We start from the raw sequence: 15014 nt of genomic DNA, 5'->3' as shown, positions 1-15014 counted from the left end.
AAGCAGGTAGGTTAATATAAATATTGGAAGAAATTTGTATTTGAACTTTGAAAATTGTCGAATAGACAGTTCTTAATTACGTGTGCTAACAAAATAGCTAATTCAAATCAAAGGATTATCCACAACTCATTTCCATTTCTCTTTGGGAGGTATTTCAATACTGAACGTGGTAATTGAATGTCTTGGTAGGTTTGAGCAGGCGTTTCTAACAAAATAATTGCAATGCTAGTTCCCTACAGTGGCGAAAGCAAGGACACTACCTCACCCTTCAAAGAGATGGGATGGAGTATCAATAACGTCTGTTGATTTTTTCCCTTAGCACTGCCCCTACTGATAATCAATTGAATTATCGGGCAATATTTATTGTTATATCCTTATCCTCTTAACTCCTTGAGTGTATTCCTCTTTGGAAGCATAAGATACACCTTAAATTTATTTATAGTTGTCCTAAGATTTAGAATCATTATCTTTACTGTAGTATTCAATTATCTCTGGACTCTGATTGTTGTACATTTCTCTCTTCTATAGAAGCGTAAACCTCCACAGTGAAGTATACATATTTTGTTACCTCCACAGTAATTCACTATTTTTAAATGACACACCCTTTTTCTGTCAGTCTGAAACAAAGCAAACTTAAAAAGAAACAGATGAAATGGTGATGCACAAAAGTGGATGATGACCATTTAGTTTAAAAGTAAAAGTTCTTTAGGGGATAATTAAGTTGTGAGGTTTCACGCAGAATGATGAATAATGGCAGCATTTCTAAGCTAAAAAGCAGGTTATAAGTCATTATTATGCTTAATCTTAATAACACATTCGTGTGTGTTAGACAAGTATTGAATGTCTTAGTTTTACAAATGGGAAAACTGAGTGACTTCACGAGGACACAAAGACTAAGGCCACCACAAATCTGTTCATTAAAGTGGAGTAATAATAATGTTCTGTATTTGTGGAGGTCACTAAAAACACTTTACAATGCAAGGAGCAAATAAAGGGAAAAAGAGCATTTCTCCTTAGTGTGCAAAATAAAGTGGGGATTTTTGAGGTTCTGAGACGGACCCACCATGAGAAAGAAATGTGCAAAAAAGTGATGATAAAAAATGGCTATGAACACATTTTATAAAGCCACAGGACAAGTGGGAGGGAGGGGTAGGTATTCATGTTTGACGAAGTGATGAGGGAATGATACCCTGATCCTTGAAACCATTATCGACCCAATAACTCTGCACAGAATGCAACTGGTGATTTCGCACTGACAGATTTTGGAAAGCTTTTCTGTTGTTCTTTTTAAACATTTTCGCTCTGATGTTTGATTCTCACCATTATGATTCCCACCATTAATGAATCCCTTAACCACATGTAAGTAGCCAATATGTGATCTCAGTTGGTAATACTCCTAGATATAACTTCATGTGATATATATGTGAAAGATACTCATTGCTATGTTATTCAATTTTGCTCTTGTAAGTAACACAATTGACTTAATATCTATTTGCATGTAATCAGGAAAGGTATTTGACGGGGTTGTATCCTTTCCCAATACTTATTCAATGTGTATTCTGAGTAAATAATCTGTAAAAGTGTACCATATGTAGGCGGACAATGCTTCAGGATGGGAGGACAGCCCATTAACAACCTAAAACACACAACAGGCTTAACCTTCCTTGCTGAAATCTAAGCAGACTTGAAGGACTTACTGAAGAAATTCAGATAATCCAGCCTTCAATATGATTACCACTCAATATGAAGCCAAACAAAATCCTCACACACGGATAAATAACCAACATCATGGTAAACGGAGAGGAGTGAAGCCGCTCAAGTTTCATTTTACTGGCATGTGCTTCTATTACTCTCCTAGAAGCAGAAGACCAGAAAGCAAATCTGCTGCACAAGATTCCTCTCAGGCTTTCAAGAGCAAAGATGGCATTTTGAGGACCAAGGTCCACCTGACTTAAGTCAGCCTTTTCACTAAGCTGAAAAGGAAGGCTCTCAACAAGACGGATGGAAACACTGGCAGCGACAATGGACGCAAACATCACAACAGTGAAGATGGTGCAGGAGCAGGCAGTGGTCCATTCTGCTGCATAAATAGCCACTCCCTAAGTTGGAACCGAAAAGACAGCATCTAGCAACAACACTACAAGAATACTTAAAATAATGCAGCCATATTAAAGAATTTATCTCCTCAAGTTCTTTTTCTTGTTTTATGTCATTCATGATGAATAAATCCATGGAGTCATTTAAAAATATATTTTAGTGTTTAACTTCTGGTGAAGATGATGAGAATTAATGAAATTGAGGAGGGGGAACATTAACTCTTTCAGACAAATTTACGCTCTGGAAAACATAATTTCCCAGATGAGTCTTTTGTGGTCTGAAAGGCTTTATGGACTCTTTACCGTCTCTTCTCACGATTAGCAACAGCCACCAAATGCCCATTAATGCCCTGAAGGAAGTATGGAAAGCAGAGATCATGTAGTTTCAGGCTGAATTTGAAACAAACAGTAGTTTCCAAAGAGCAAAATAAAAAAAAATTGTGATTTTAATATTATCATTATACAATGAATGCTAACCTAATTAAAGAAATATATATTATGCATTTGTTTTCTATAAGATATTGTACTAGGCTTGTTGAACAGTACTCAAATATGAATAATCTGCATCTCAAAAGAGTTTCTAACACAGTGTTCAAAACCGACATGTATATAAACAGTGTATAGTCAAGCCAGCAAGTGCAATAATCAAAGTATTAAAATGTGACGAGAACACAGGGGACATGGAAATTAATTCTGATTGCGAAGGATTTCTGCAGGAGATGGTCTAAAAGCTAATTTTATAATTGGCTTACAATCCTTTCCTAAGGAAACATTTTACTTTTGAGGGATACTGGAAAAGAAACAATAAAATACTTTTATGGTGACCAAATGCAGAAGTCATCTCAGCTCAATGAAACTTTCCAATGTGGAAACATGAACTCCAGGCCTTAACTTTTCCTACATATATGACTTTGAAGACATAGTTGAACCTCCGCATTTCCTAATATTTAAAGCGGGGTTAATAATAGCACTACCTTAAAGGAATGCTTTGAAGATAACTTGAAAAATCTTGAGCAAATACAGACCCACAGACATGCACACTTTATACTGAGTCAATTCTGACCCGTGGCAAATCTATAAATCAGAATAGAAGTGTTTGTGCTACGCGCATTTCCTCTCTGTCTTTCTGTCTCATATCCTGTTATAAGGAGTATTTTTATGCACGCCACAATAGCATGAAACAAAGAAGTAATTACTGATAACCGATACGTCAAATAGTTAAGCATTGCCTGACCCATAAGATGACCAACCAAATTAGGACATACAAAATCTAAAACAGCATTAACATATAGTGTTCACAGGCACAATTCAAAGCTGGTAAGTAACTTAATTCTGAAATACTGGATGTAATTCCAAGGTGACGAGTTTGGCAATACCATACTCATCTATCCTTATTGGGATCCCCACTGGCACTAAATGCTCCGTCCCAAACCAAAGGAGAATGTTTGTCTCTAGCATGATGGCTTGGGTATTTCTGTGACGCTGAAAGCTATGCAAACGATATTCCAAATATCAGCAGGGTCACCCACTTTGGACAGGTTTCAGTAGACCCTTTAGACAAAGATTAGAAAGAAAACCGTGGCCATCTACTATGAAAAAAGGAATTACTGGGTAGGGAAAATCTTATGGCTAGAAGAGGCACTGTCTTCAAGTGTTGGAAGATGAGCTCCTCAGGCGGAAAGACACTCAAAATACAGCAGGAGACGAGCTGGTGAAGTGACTTTAGGATCTCCCTGTGTTGATGAGGCAGCGCTCAAAATGACAATAAAAGGGGGAGGGATGGAAGCAGTTTAAAATAATTGGTCTGTGAAGCGTACTGCGTATGAATCCTGGAACGGTCAATGCTGCTAAAGGTGAAATGGAACACACGAAGATCCATGTCCTAGGTATTAGTGAGCTGAAATGGACCATCGCTGACCATTTTGAATTAGACATTCATATGGTCTATTCTACCAGGTCGGAATGACAAATTGAAGTAGAATGACATCACATTAATTGTCAAAAAAACACTACAACCCCCTCACCTATCACCTAATTCAAAAGAATTATTTTTGGATTTTTGTGTTTTTTATAAGGAGCGTTTGAAAATTTCTCTGAAAGTATAAAATTGACAGTAACAGAATAATATTCATAAGCCTACAAGGAAAGTCAGCTAATGGTCTATTATTCAAATTGATGCTTAACATGAATAAACTGAGGATTGTTTACTAGCATGTGTAGTCTGAAATTGATCAAGTATACAATCAAGATAAATCCATAATTACTGGTGATTGGTGCTCAAAAGTTAGAAATAAAAGATTGGTAACTGGAAAAATATTGTCTTGGTGATAGGAACAACAATAGCGATCATATAGTATTTTGCAAGACCAACAACTTATTCTATGCCAATACCTTGTTATAACAATATAAACTGCAACTATAAAAAAGGCCCTCCCTGTAAGGAATACAAGAATCAAATTGACCACATCTGTGAAAAGAGACCATAGAGAAACTCACCATTACCAGCCAGAAAATAGCCTGGGACAGAATTTGGCGGAGACGTATTCATGTCTATATACTCATACCTAAATATTGAACGAGAAATAAAGGATGACCTTGAACATTATTTCCTATGAATTTAAATGCCATTTCAAGAATGCATTTGACTCACAGAACTCTAAGGACTGAAGACCTGAATTATGAGATGATATCAAACACATGATGCGCACATTTCATTTAAAAGACAGGCAAGAGAAAAGAGAAAAATGGAGGTGAGATGAGACTTCACAACTTGTTCTTTAACTAGGCGCAACTAATGTTAATGGCAAAAATTATGAAGCAAAAGAGTTAAGCAGATTTAAATGGCCAGTTCAAGAAGATAAAATAATATATAACAATAAAATGTCCAACTATGTGGAGTTAGGCATCCAAAAGGGAAGGTACATGTTCTGTATGTCTCAAGCTGAACTAATTAAATAAAAATGTCAAGCCTCCAATTGCAATGTTGAAGGTACCTTTGGCAAAATATTGGAAAATACAAGGAGCGATAAAATAAGATGAAAGGACCATACAGAATCCTTGTTACAAAGAGAGTTGGTTGACATTCAATCATTTCAAACCTGATGATATTGATGGGATAAAACAAATCTGTACTGAAGGTACTAGGAGAAGAAAAGCTCCAGGAATCCAAGGATACCAATTGAGAAGCTTCAATAAATAAATGTAGCGATGTACGGGCCCATGGGTCTAAGGAAAACATACATTACAAGGACCGTTTACAAGAAAGGTGACCCAAGAGAATGCAGACATGATCAAACAATAATAGCATTACTGATCACATTCAAGTAAAAGTTTGCTGAACATACTTCAATCATTCAACGTAAAACTTCAGGAAATCCATGCCATATTTAGAAGAGGACAAAGAATGAGGGATATCCTTCCTGATGTAAAACCAATCTCGGCTAAAAGCAGATGATACTAGAAATATGGTAACCGCGTCATTATTTTGGACTATGCAAGGACATTCAACTGTGCGTATCATAACAAATTATGGATGATATTGCAAAGAATGGGGATTTTATAACAATTATGTTCACATGGAATCCAAACATAAAACAAGAGGCTGATTCAGCAGGGTTGAAAATCAGGAGAGTCGTGAGTCAGGGTGAAATCCTTTCACTGCATCTGTTATCAATGTATGCTGAGCAAATAATCTAAGTCCGCTGTGTGGAGAACATGGCTCCAGGACTTGAGGAAGTCCTCTGATACGTAGAGGACACAAATAACTGAATAATTTATTTATAACTATCAAAGACTATAGTATTCACTATCGATTAAACTTGAACACCAGAGCAAATGAATTTATCTCCGAAGAAGTACAGTTAGGGTTCTCCTTAGGAGTGAGGCTGGGGAGACTTCGTCAGGTGTGTTTTAGACATGTCAGGTACATACCTACATTCACTGGAAAGGAACAGCATGCTGGGAAAAGTGGGGTCAATGCATAGACCGTCCATGAAATGGATCCACACAATGGCCGAAGTAATGCCCTCCAATGCAGTAGCAATTGCAAGGATGGCTCAAGAGCTAGTAGTGTTCTGTTGAGCAAGGGGTCACAATGAACTGGAAATCACTGAAAGGCACTTAAAACACAGAAGCAACGTTACTGATAGGAAAACAACAACAACATTCTACTCTTGAGGTGCTTTTCTGTGTGTGGTTTTAAAATTTTCATTTTGGGCCACTTTTAGAAGGGTAGAATGCGCCCTGGTATTGTAGAGATTACACGCTGTGCTGAGACCCATATTGTTGGCAGTTGGAAACCACCAGCAGTTCCATGGGAGAGAGACTGGACTTTCTTCTCAGTAAACAGTTACAAGGGGGCCATGGGAGAGAGACTGGACTTTCTTCTCAGTAAACAGTTACAAGGGGGGGGGGCACGGGAAACCCACTGGGGTCGCTATGAGGCAGCATTTACTTGATGGTAGTGACAGAGAAGTGTGGAACATCATCCTTCCCTTTATAAAGGTGATTTTCTTGGTACTTGTAGCTGAATAAATGTTTCTCCATCTAGTTTAAAATATTCTCTTAATAAAGGTAATGGAATAAAAATTTAACATAATTTCAGTACAGTGGAGACCCCAAATTCTGTTTTGAATTGCCTGGAAAGGAAAATGTGCTTTGTCAGTAACTTGATTTCTAACCATTTCCAATGACTTTCCCTGTAAATATGAGGAAACCCCAGGTGCTGACAGTTGACAGGTTGTTAATATCATTAACATTCTGTCAGCACTCTTGACACCGTGTTAATGGGGCCCCTGCTGCTCAGTCATTCCCTGTCCTCCACTTGGTGAAATGATTTAGCCAGCAGTCAATCAAAGAGCTAAGCTGGTTTCCAGCAACAGACAGCCTTGCCATTGACAAAATCTATGTGAGTAAATTTGGCAAGAAATTTGTCAACAGGATGGAAGCAGTAAGGTCAACATTGTAGTTATGTGATTTTTCGACAGTTTAAGATGTGAAGAATGGGCTACAATGCATATTTAAAAATCTGAGGAGCCTTCTTTTCGGAATACATTACTTTTGGGAATAGTAAAGAGCCTTAAAGTAAAGTGACATTTTGATTTAAAACAAACAAACAACTCTGATGCTGCCACAAAACTGGACGTGATGAAGAAAACCAGAATCAGGTATCCTCAAGCCAAAGAGAATATGCTTCAAGGTTGGCAACAGCAGTTCATTTGCTGTGTTCCCAATTAGTTCTCTCATACAGGCGATCGTCAGGAAAACTTGTACCTGCCTGGATTCTGAGCGAACTTCCAAAACAAAGTGAGCTGAATTCCAACTATAGAAGCAGACTGTATAACTCCTAGTCATCTTAAAAGATAGAAATGCATGGCTCTAAATCTGCCTGGATTCACATTGTGTCTATGGCTAGTGATTTTATAAATTGAGTAGTAATCCTGACAGGGTTTTAGCTCAATACAATGTCACAGGTAGAGTGGGGCCCATTTTATCATCGGATATGGAAAATAATCCTCATTCAATGATTGGAAGACCTTTGAATAAGCTGAAGTATACAAAATCAAGTAGCCCTTGCTTGACACAGTAAACATTCAATGAATGGGAGAGGGGAGTGAAATTGTTTTATTAATTACTATAAACGAGCTCTGATTCATGGTATGAAACTTCTAATATCACTGGTACGATGAACATATTAGCATGAAGAATACTAAAAATTTTCCTTTTGGAAAAAAATAGAGCTAAGCAAGGATTTTCCCACATGATTAGATATTTGAATAAAGCGCTTGGCAAAATAATAACCATCAAAACAAAGCCACACCCCTTGAACATTGAATCGATTCCAATTCATGGCAACCTTAAAGAGCAGGGGAAGGACTGCCCCTATGGGTTTCTGAGACTGTAACTCTTTCCAGAGCAGCTGGTGGTTTTGAACTGCTGACCTTACAGTTCACAGACCAAGCCTATTATGTTTCTAATATACATCGTCTTGGATCCTAGAACCTCTCTTCTTTGATTTGTAAAATAATTTCCCGCATTTCTCCCTTTCTGAGTCTTTTAAAATTAGTTTTTTCTTGGTATGAAATTATCAGAAAAATATAAAAACCTAGTCAATAGGAACAAGAACTCAAGTACAATATCTACATATAATGATTATGCATTTTGTCTGTCTATTCCCAGAAGACTGAACTTTTCAATAACTGCCCAAGGTGTCTTCCAAAGCGAGAGTAACTTGGGAACAGTTTCATCATTATACTTCATTAAATTGTAGTTTTTACCCACTGAACTCAATTCTAACTTTGTCAATGAAATAATTGCTGTATATTTTATTTATTTAAATTATGATATGCAAAGTCAGAGCCCCATACATTTTAATATAGTTTTCAATCCCCTTGTGGACAAATAGTCACACGTTAGTGCCACTTAAATGAAGAATAACCATTCGTCCGTAACACACAGATACAGAAGGCTGTGGATTTTTATTTTAAATTTCCTTAATTACCTGCATATAGAGAGAAATGAAATAAGGAGTCCATGCCAAGTTCACGAGGGTTTGAAATTACTTTTCTTTTTCTAAATGAACAACAAAGCCTCTTCAATGTTGTAAGCTTTTGTGTGGCTAAATGGCAGCTTGAGATGAAAATGTTTAAAAGAACAAGAGGCTCCAGAATGAAATTCAAATGTACTAAGAAAGAACCAAAATCAAAAGGTGGAAAAAACAACAGTCAACAAGGAAATGAAAGCTTCACATTGAGCATCCCAATGTGGGCAGTTATTCCAGCCAAGGCTATTTGTTTGCGATTTCCGGCCTCCAATAACCCTCCGATTTGAGTTTCCAATAATTGCTGCTCATGCAAGTATTCAACAGCACCAAGTAAACACATGAAACACGGCGCTATTTCATGAACCAAAACTCCGAGGGGGGAGGAAATTCAATTTTAAATAAATCTCAATTGCTCTCCTCAATTAATTTCAGTTCCAAATTTGACTAGGAAAGAAAACATATCAAGGAGAGAGAACGCAACAGGTTTAACCTTGAAACCAGATGACAGCTATAGAGTTGAAGGAATTTACTTATTATCTGATAAAGAATTTACAGTATGTATTCCCACTAGAGATATAAAATAGCGAATCAATCTGCAGTTCAAGATATTTAGTTAAACCCAGAGGACGGCGGGATGACTTTAACTTTTGAAAAGCAAAATAGAAAAGAAGTCATCTATGATGTAGTTTATCTTTAGAAAACAGATCCAACATTAAAAAAAATTAGCTAAATGACATTTCTCAGGTTTTGTTTACCTTCATTCTGTAAATTTTATGAACATACTATATATAAGAGAGGTTTTGATGGCAATTATTTAACAAGAAATGTTTTTAATGTTAAACAGATTTTCACTTCAATTTAGTTAAATATAGCCTATGCTGGTCAATTCATTTATCCATCCAGTCATGCATTCATTTACCCTTCACGATCCTTCCAGCCTCTTGCCATTAGTCATTTCTCAATTACCCTTGAGCGTGCATGTGTGCCCTCACAAAATGCAGGCAGACACAAAAAGGAACCAAATTCTGATTAAAAAAAAAAAAGATAAAACAAATCCAACCATCTTCAGTTGATCATTTCCTTTTAGCATTTTGTTATTTAAGATTCTTCACTGTTTTTTAGGTATGATCAAAGTCATAAGACTTACCTTGCATGTCTTGTTGGCCTGCAAATAAAATTCAATTTTGAGAAAAAGAGTTTTATCCTAATTAATGCTCCTTTTCCTACTTTACCTAGTTCAAGGGCATCATGAAATAAAGTTGATGCTCCTAGTATAAAATGGCACATGCACACAGGTTCATGCACCTGGTATCAATAGACTATTAAATCTCAAACCTAAACACACAGTTAGTAAAGTAGTAAAGTAACAAATACAAACCAACAAATATGCAAATTGCCAAACCAAGTAAAGGATATTGTCATCTTTTCCACAAACTGATCATGTAGATTTTCTGACTTGGGGAATTTCTTGATGTCACGTTCCAGATGAATGATTTGTTGCTCCATTGAGTAGAGGTTGCTCTTGAGAATCTGAGCTGAAACTAAAGAACAATGCACAACGCATTAAGAAAATTTCATCATACCTTCCATAAACAACTAAATGAAAACAATATTATGTAGTTTTTTAAAATTTTTTCTTCTTAATCTGGAGAAGAGTTCCATGAAGTCAACTCACATTTTTCTATATTACTGCTCATAAAAATTCCACTTTCTCTCAAATAAGTGGAAATGTGTAATATAATATACCAAATCATCATGTTTAATAAGAAAATGTCACCATTTTAGTTTGCCATTAGTTCAAATGAATCCATTTCTATTTAAATTTATTGATGGAAATTCTAATATTTCATTCTTTAAAATCTAATTCGAAGATTAAAGAGAAACCAAGATTCAAAGGGATCTTATCTTATTAATGCATGTTCTTGGCTATTATAAATGATTTAAAGTTAAATTATAGAAAAAGATCAAATATTTTTCTTTCATAGAAATAGCCTGATTTTTTTATCAAGTGCTATCTACTGTAAAAATTGCATTCTTTAATGCTTTTCATACACATAATGATGTGAAAAATAGCTGCCGATACATAAGAAGAATTGAGAGCACACTCCAGGGAACCCCTATGCACCTCTACACCCACAAAGCTTCAGAACGCATTGAAGTACTGGCACTACTTGCTTCAATCTCCCCTGTCTGTGTGCATTTCATTTTGTCTTCTCATTGGCAACGAATAATTTTAAGTATTGTATTCCATATTCTACTTAATAGATGTAAACTTTCCCTTTCTCTCATGATGCCTTATTTACAGAGGTACTATTTTTCACCTGTAACTATTATATGGATATTTTATTATTGCGTGCCTGACAATTAGGTGTAAAAGCAGTTATACACAATTCACAGATTTTAGGGGACAAGATTTTCTTGGGGAAGAAAGTCAATGTAGGTGAAAGCAAGTGTTGCAATTCAACAGGTGGCCTATGACATTGTTATTTTTTTATTTTTAATGCAGGTATCTCAATATCTATGAAAAAATAAATAGATCGATTTTTCTCTCTCTTTTCCTTAAGTAAATTTTCTCTCTTTCAATGAAATATCAGTACTACAATGAAAAATCTAAGACACGGACAGAATCAACCCTCTGGCAAACATTCAGCCAAACTATTCTGATACAAATTCATCACACTGACATGCATACCTTAATAACTCAGTGACGAGAAATTGCCTAAAACACACATGGAAGTTCAAGAGACGGAAAATCAAATACTAATAGGAAAGACATATTTCCCCCTCATGAATCTGTCAGTTCAAATACCTTTGTCTAATTTAGTCCCATTTATTTAGATCTGACAAGCTTGGAAATCATTCTTTATGAGTCTAAGACAGTTTGTCTTGCCAAAATTTTCCTAGTGGCTTGGCAATTATTACTTGCTTTATTTAAAGAATGCGTTTGCTTTGGAAGGAAGCAGTCTCATTGACTTGAAGCTGAATTCTTTAACTTGGGTTTTACCTTCATATTTTTGCCAATATTTCTAAAGGTTTCTCCTTTCTCATTTCCTTGATTGAAAAAAAATGTAACAAAACAAAATTGGCTAGCTGTGTATGTCATTCAGGCCACGCTCCGCACGCAGGCAGGGAAGTGATCAAAGCAAAGTGATGACATCTCAGGAAATTATAAATATACAGTAGTATCCCTTGTACTTGGAAGGCCATCCTCTGGAGTTTGGGATTTTAATCAGTCATTGGCACATAAACCAAATTCCCTGGTGTCAAGTCAATGCTGAATCATTGCAACCCCAAGAGAAAGGTTAGAATCACCCCTGTGGATTTCCATGGGACTAGAAAGACTCATCCTTTTCCAAAGGAGCAGATGGTGGTTTCAAACTACTGACCTTGTGATTAGCATAATGCATTATGCTATAGCGTTCTTCTTCTTAATCCCAAAAACCCCATTTTGAATTTACCAGCCTGTCTTCAAAAGAAACACCCTGGCAATCTCCTTCCTATAAACATTTTCAGAAGAGCTCTGGTTGTGTGGTGGTGACAGCTTGAGTTGCAATCCTTATGATCAGCAGTTTGAACCCACCAGCCATTCCGTGAGACAAAGACTTGGCTCTTTATTCCAATAAACAGTTCAAGTCTTGGAAACCCGCAGGAGGTCGCTATGTGTTGGCACTGACTTGAGAGAAGTGAGTGTGGTTTGGGTAGCATTGTTGTGGTAAGTATACCGAATAAATGACCCTGTAGGGTTTCCAAGGCTGGAAATCATCAAAGGAACAGACTGCCACATCATTATCTAACCTAGTGCATGGTGGATTTGAACCACCAACATTTCAGTCAGCAGCCTGCCACTTAAGCCCTGCACTACCAGGGCTCTTTCCCTTGTATACATTCCAAGCCTCAAGCTCCAAACTCACTGCCAGTGAGTCAATTCCTGCTCCTAGCAAACCTATACAGCCTAGGAAACCTCGAGGGTACGTGCTGCTCAGCCGCCAGGGTCGCTAATCTTTGGCATGGAATGTGCAACATGGCAGAATGTGCTGTTGGCTGCGGCGGGGGAAGAGTTCGAATGAATGGAGGCAGCAGGACAACTGCTAACATGTCTATCCCCACCCTTGCAATGACACAACAGGGCAGCATCAAACCGTCCCATAAGTTCTGGAGCGTGTAAACGCGTAGAGTGGCAGGCAATCTCATCTTTTTCCCACAGAGAAGTCGGTGGGTTCCCACCGCTGCCCTTACAGCTAGCAAACAAAGTCGAACCCCGCCACACCATCTGCTCTCTAAACGTAGCTATTCATATAATTTATTATGAACTAGTGATTTTTCCTTTTGGTGCCATGATTTCCTCTTTTGCAAAATGAAGATGATACTTTCATGAAGAGGTTATCCGTTCCAATTAAATGGCTCAACAAATAGAAGGTATCTTCATTGTACCTGGTATATTACAGATAATCTATAAACACTAGCTTCAAATTTCATTATCCTTTCTCTACCCCCTGCCTTCTAACACATAAATCCCTACTATGTATGTGCTACTGGTAATTAAGTAATGCATTAGATCTAATCTGAGCAATATAAGTTCAGACATTCCTTTATCCGAGAGCTTCGCTAAGGTCTGATTTAATTTAATCTTCATCTTCTTTCTAATCAAGGAACTACATTTTTCTCTTTGTTTTACAAGTTACACAGACTTTAGGTGTGGGTATAATGAACAATTATATTAATGGTGAACAGGCTATTTATAAATTATTTTAGCAAATCCCAACTTTAAAGAATACTTCTGAAAATTAAAACATAAGATATATATTTTTAGAGACAATTAAAAGTTTGGCTCTCTACACTTGTTTAAAATACAAAAAAAAATTTTGGATGTGGCTCTCTGCCTGCTTTTTGGACTTTGGTACTTTTACTTCAGCCTTAACTTGGAAATCAATATTGTGAATATAACTAATTAGGGTCTAGTACGCCTTATTTCTAATTGAGGGGTGTGTGTGAGAGAGAGAGAGAGAAAGAAAGAGAGAGAGAGAGAGAGAGAGAGAGAGAGAGAGAGAGAGAGAGAGAGAGAGAGAGAGAGAGAATTGAGAGCTTGATTTTTACACAAGGGTTTGTGGGGAAACAGTTACCTGGAGTTATAAAAACATTTTTAATAAATGAGTGGGTTAAAAATGCTTATCTCCTACATAGCCTCAGCTTCAGGGTATATTTTTGAGTGTGTCATAGATGTTTGGTAATATAAATTAGGGAGTCTTTAATGGCAGTGCAAACATTTTCTATCTGAGTAAATTCCCACCACAGGCATTTTCAATGACTGATTAGTCAGTCTAGTGGCACTTTAATTTTTTCTCTCTTTTCGCTTTTTTACTTGTGCTTCTAAATTAATAAATCTGAATTATAATCTTAAAAAATTAAATTATACCGATTGGGTTCTTATAGCTTTCTTCCTTGCACTTCATAAATAATCTGTTTAGCTCAGTATACTCTCATGAGTTATATGTGAGAGAAACTTTTCCCAACAAATCTTATTTATCTACTTTGTTATGTTGAAAATTACACATACTTTTCCCCTGACTTCAAGCAACATCACAAAAGTGGTCTGATCTATATTCACACATTTTAATAGGCAGACTGGCTCAAACTCACAATGAAAGCAAATCAACTCATCGGAGACATGTTTGAGTTATTATTTTGAATGTAAATACTGTTCACTGACAAAGTATATAAGAGAACTAATACTTTTAAAGGGGGGCATTACTCAGGTGACATTCTCTAGGACTCTTTCAAGATATGTAATTTTATTAAAATATAAAAGCTTTTTCCAGGAACCTAATGATTTTTCTCTGAATGAAATTTTCTATTAATTTTCACCTCTGATGAAGTAACAAAGCACTTCTTACAACTTTGAACTATGAAAGATGAAAAAAATTATGGTTGTAAGTCTATATGTGGACAAGCCCAAACATAATTATAAGCAAACTGCAATTTTCCTTAAGTGAATCTATTCAGTCAAAGAGTATCAGCTGAGTGGCACAGACAGAAAAGAGAAAAGGGAAATTACAAGAAGCCTACACAAAAGGGGCAGTTGTACTCTTTCTCACGTGCACTTAGAAGTTAACAGTTGCATTTTATATGAGTGCTGTATGTGGAAACAAAGCAAATATGTTTACACAAGAGCAAAAGCTCATCAATGCAGGCTGCTTGGGCCTTTAATGGAAACGAATAGTAAAAGGCATCCAAGTAAGAAATTCCTACAATGAAAAAAAAAAAAAGCTCAATCTCTCAGGAGAAAGCCTTGCTATGAATTCACATGAACCCAAAGCACAATTTAACTCTCATTGTTATTAAATATAGGGGCCATTACAATGGATTCAAACAGGAAAACT

General features: G+C 36.5%; 1 protein-coding gene across 2 annotated transcripts in view; it reads right to left on the bottom strand.

Annotated features, from left to right (window-relative positions):
* Positions 1 to 15014, bottom strand: part of DIAPH2 (diaphanous related formin 2) — a 925981-nt gene that overhangs the window by 371566 nt on the left and 539401 nt on the right. For both annotated transcript variants that reach the window (XM_075539526.1, XM_075539525.1), the window contains one exon: positions 10054 to 10178. In XM_075539526.1, coding sequence (XP_075395641.1) covers positions 10054 to 10178 — 125 coding nt within the window. The remainder of the gene's footprint in view (positions 1 to 10053; positions 10179 to 15014) is intronic.

Source organism: Tenrec ecaudatus, chromosome X, assembly GCF_050624435.1.
Source record: "Tenrec ecaudatus isolate mTenEca1 chromosome X, mTenEca1.hap1, whole genome shotgun sequence".
Lineage (NCBI taxonomy): Eukaryota > Metazoa > Chordata > Mammalia > Afrosoricida > Tenrecidae > Tenrec > Tenrec ecaudatus.
Note: the sequence above shows the minus strand (reverse complement) of the source record. Positions and strands in the feature narration are given on the sequence as shown.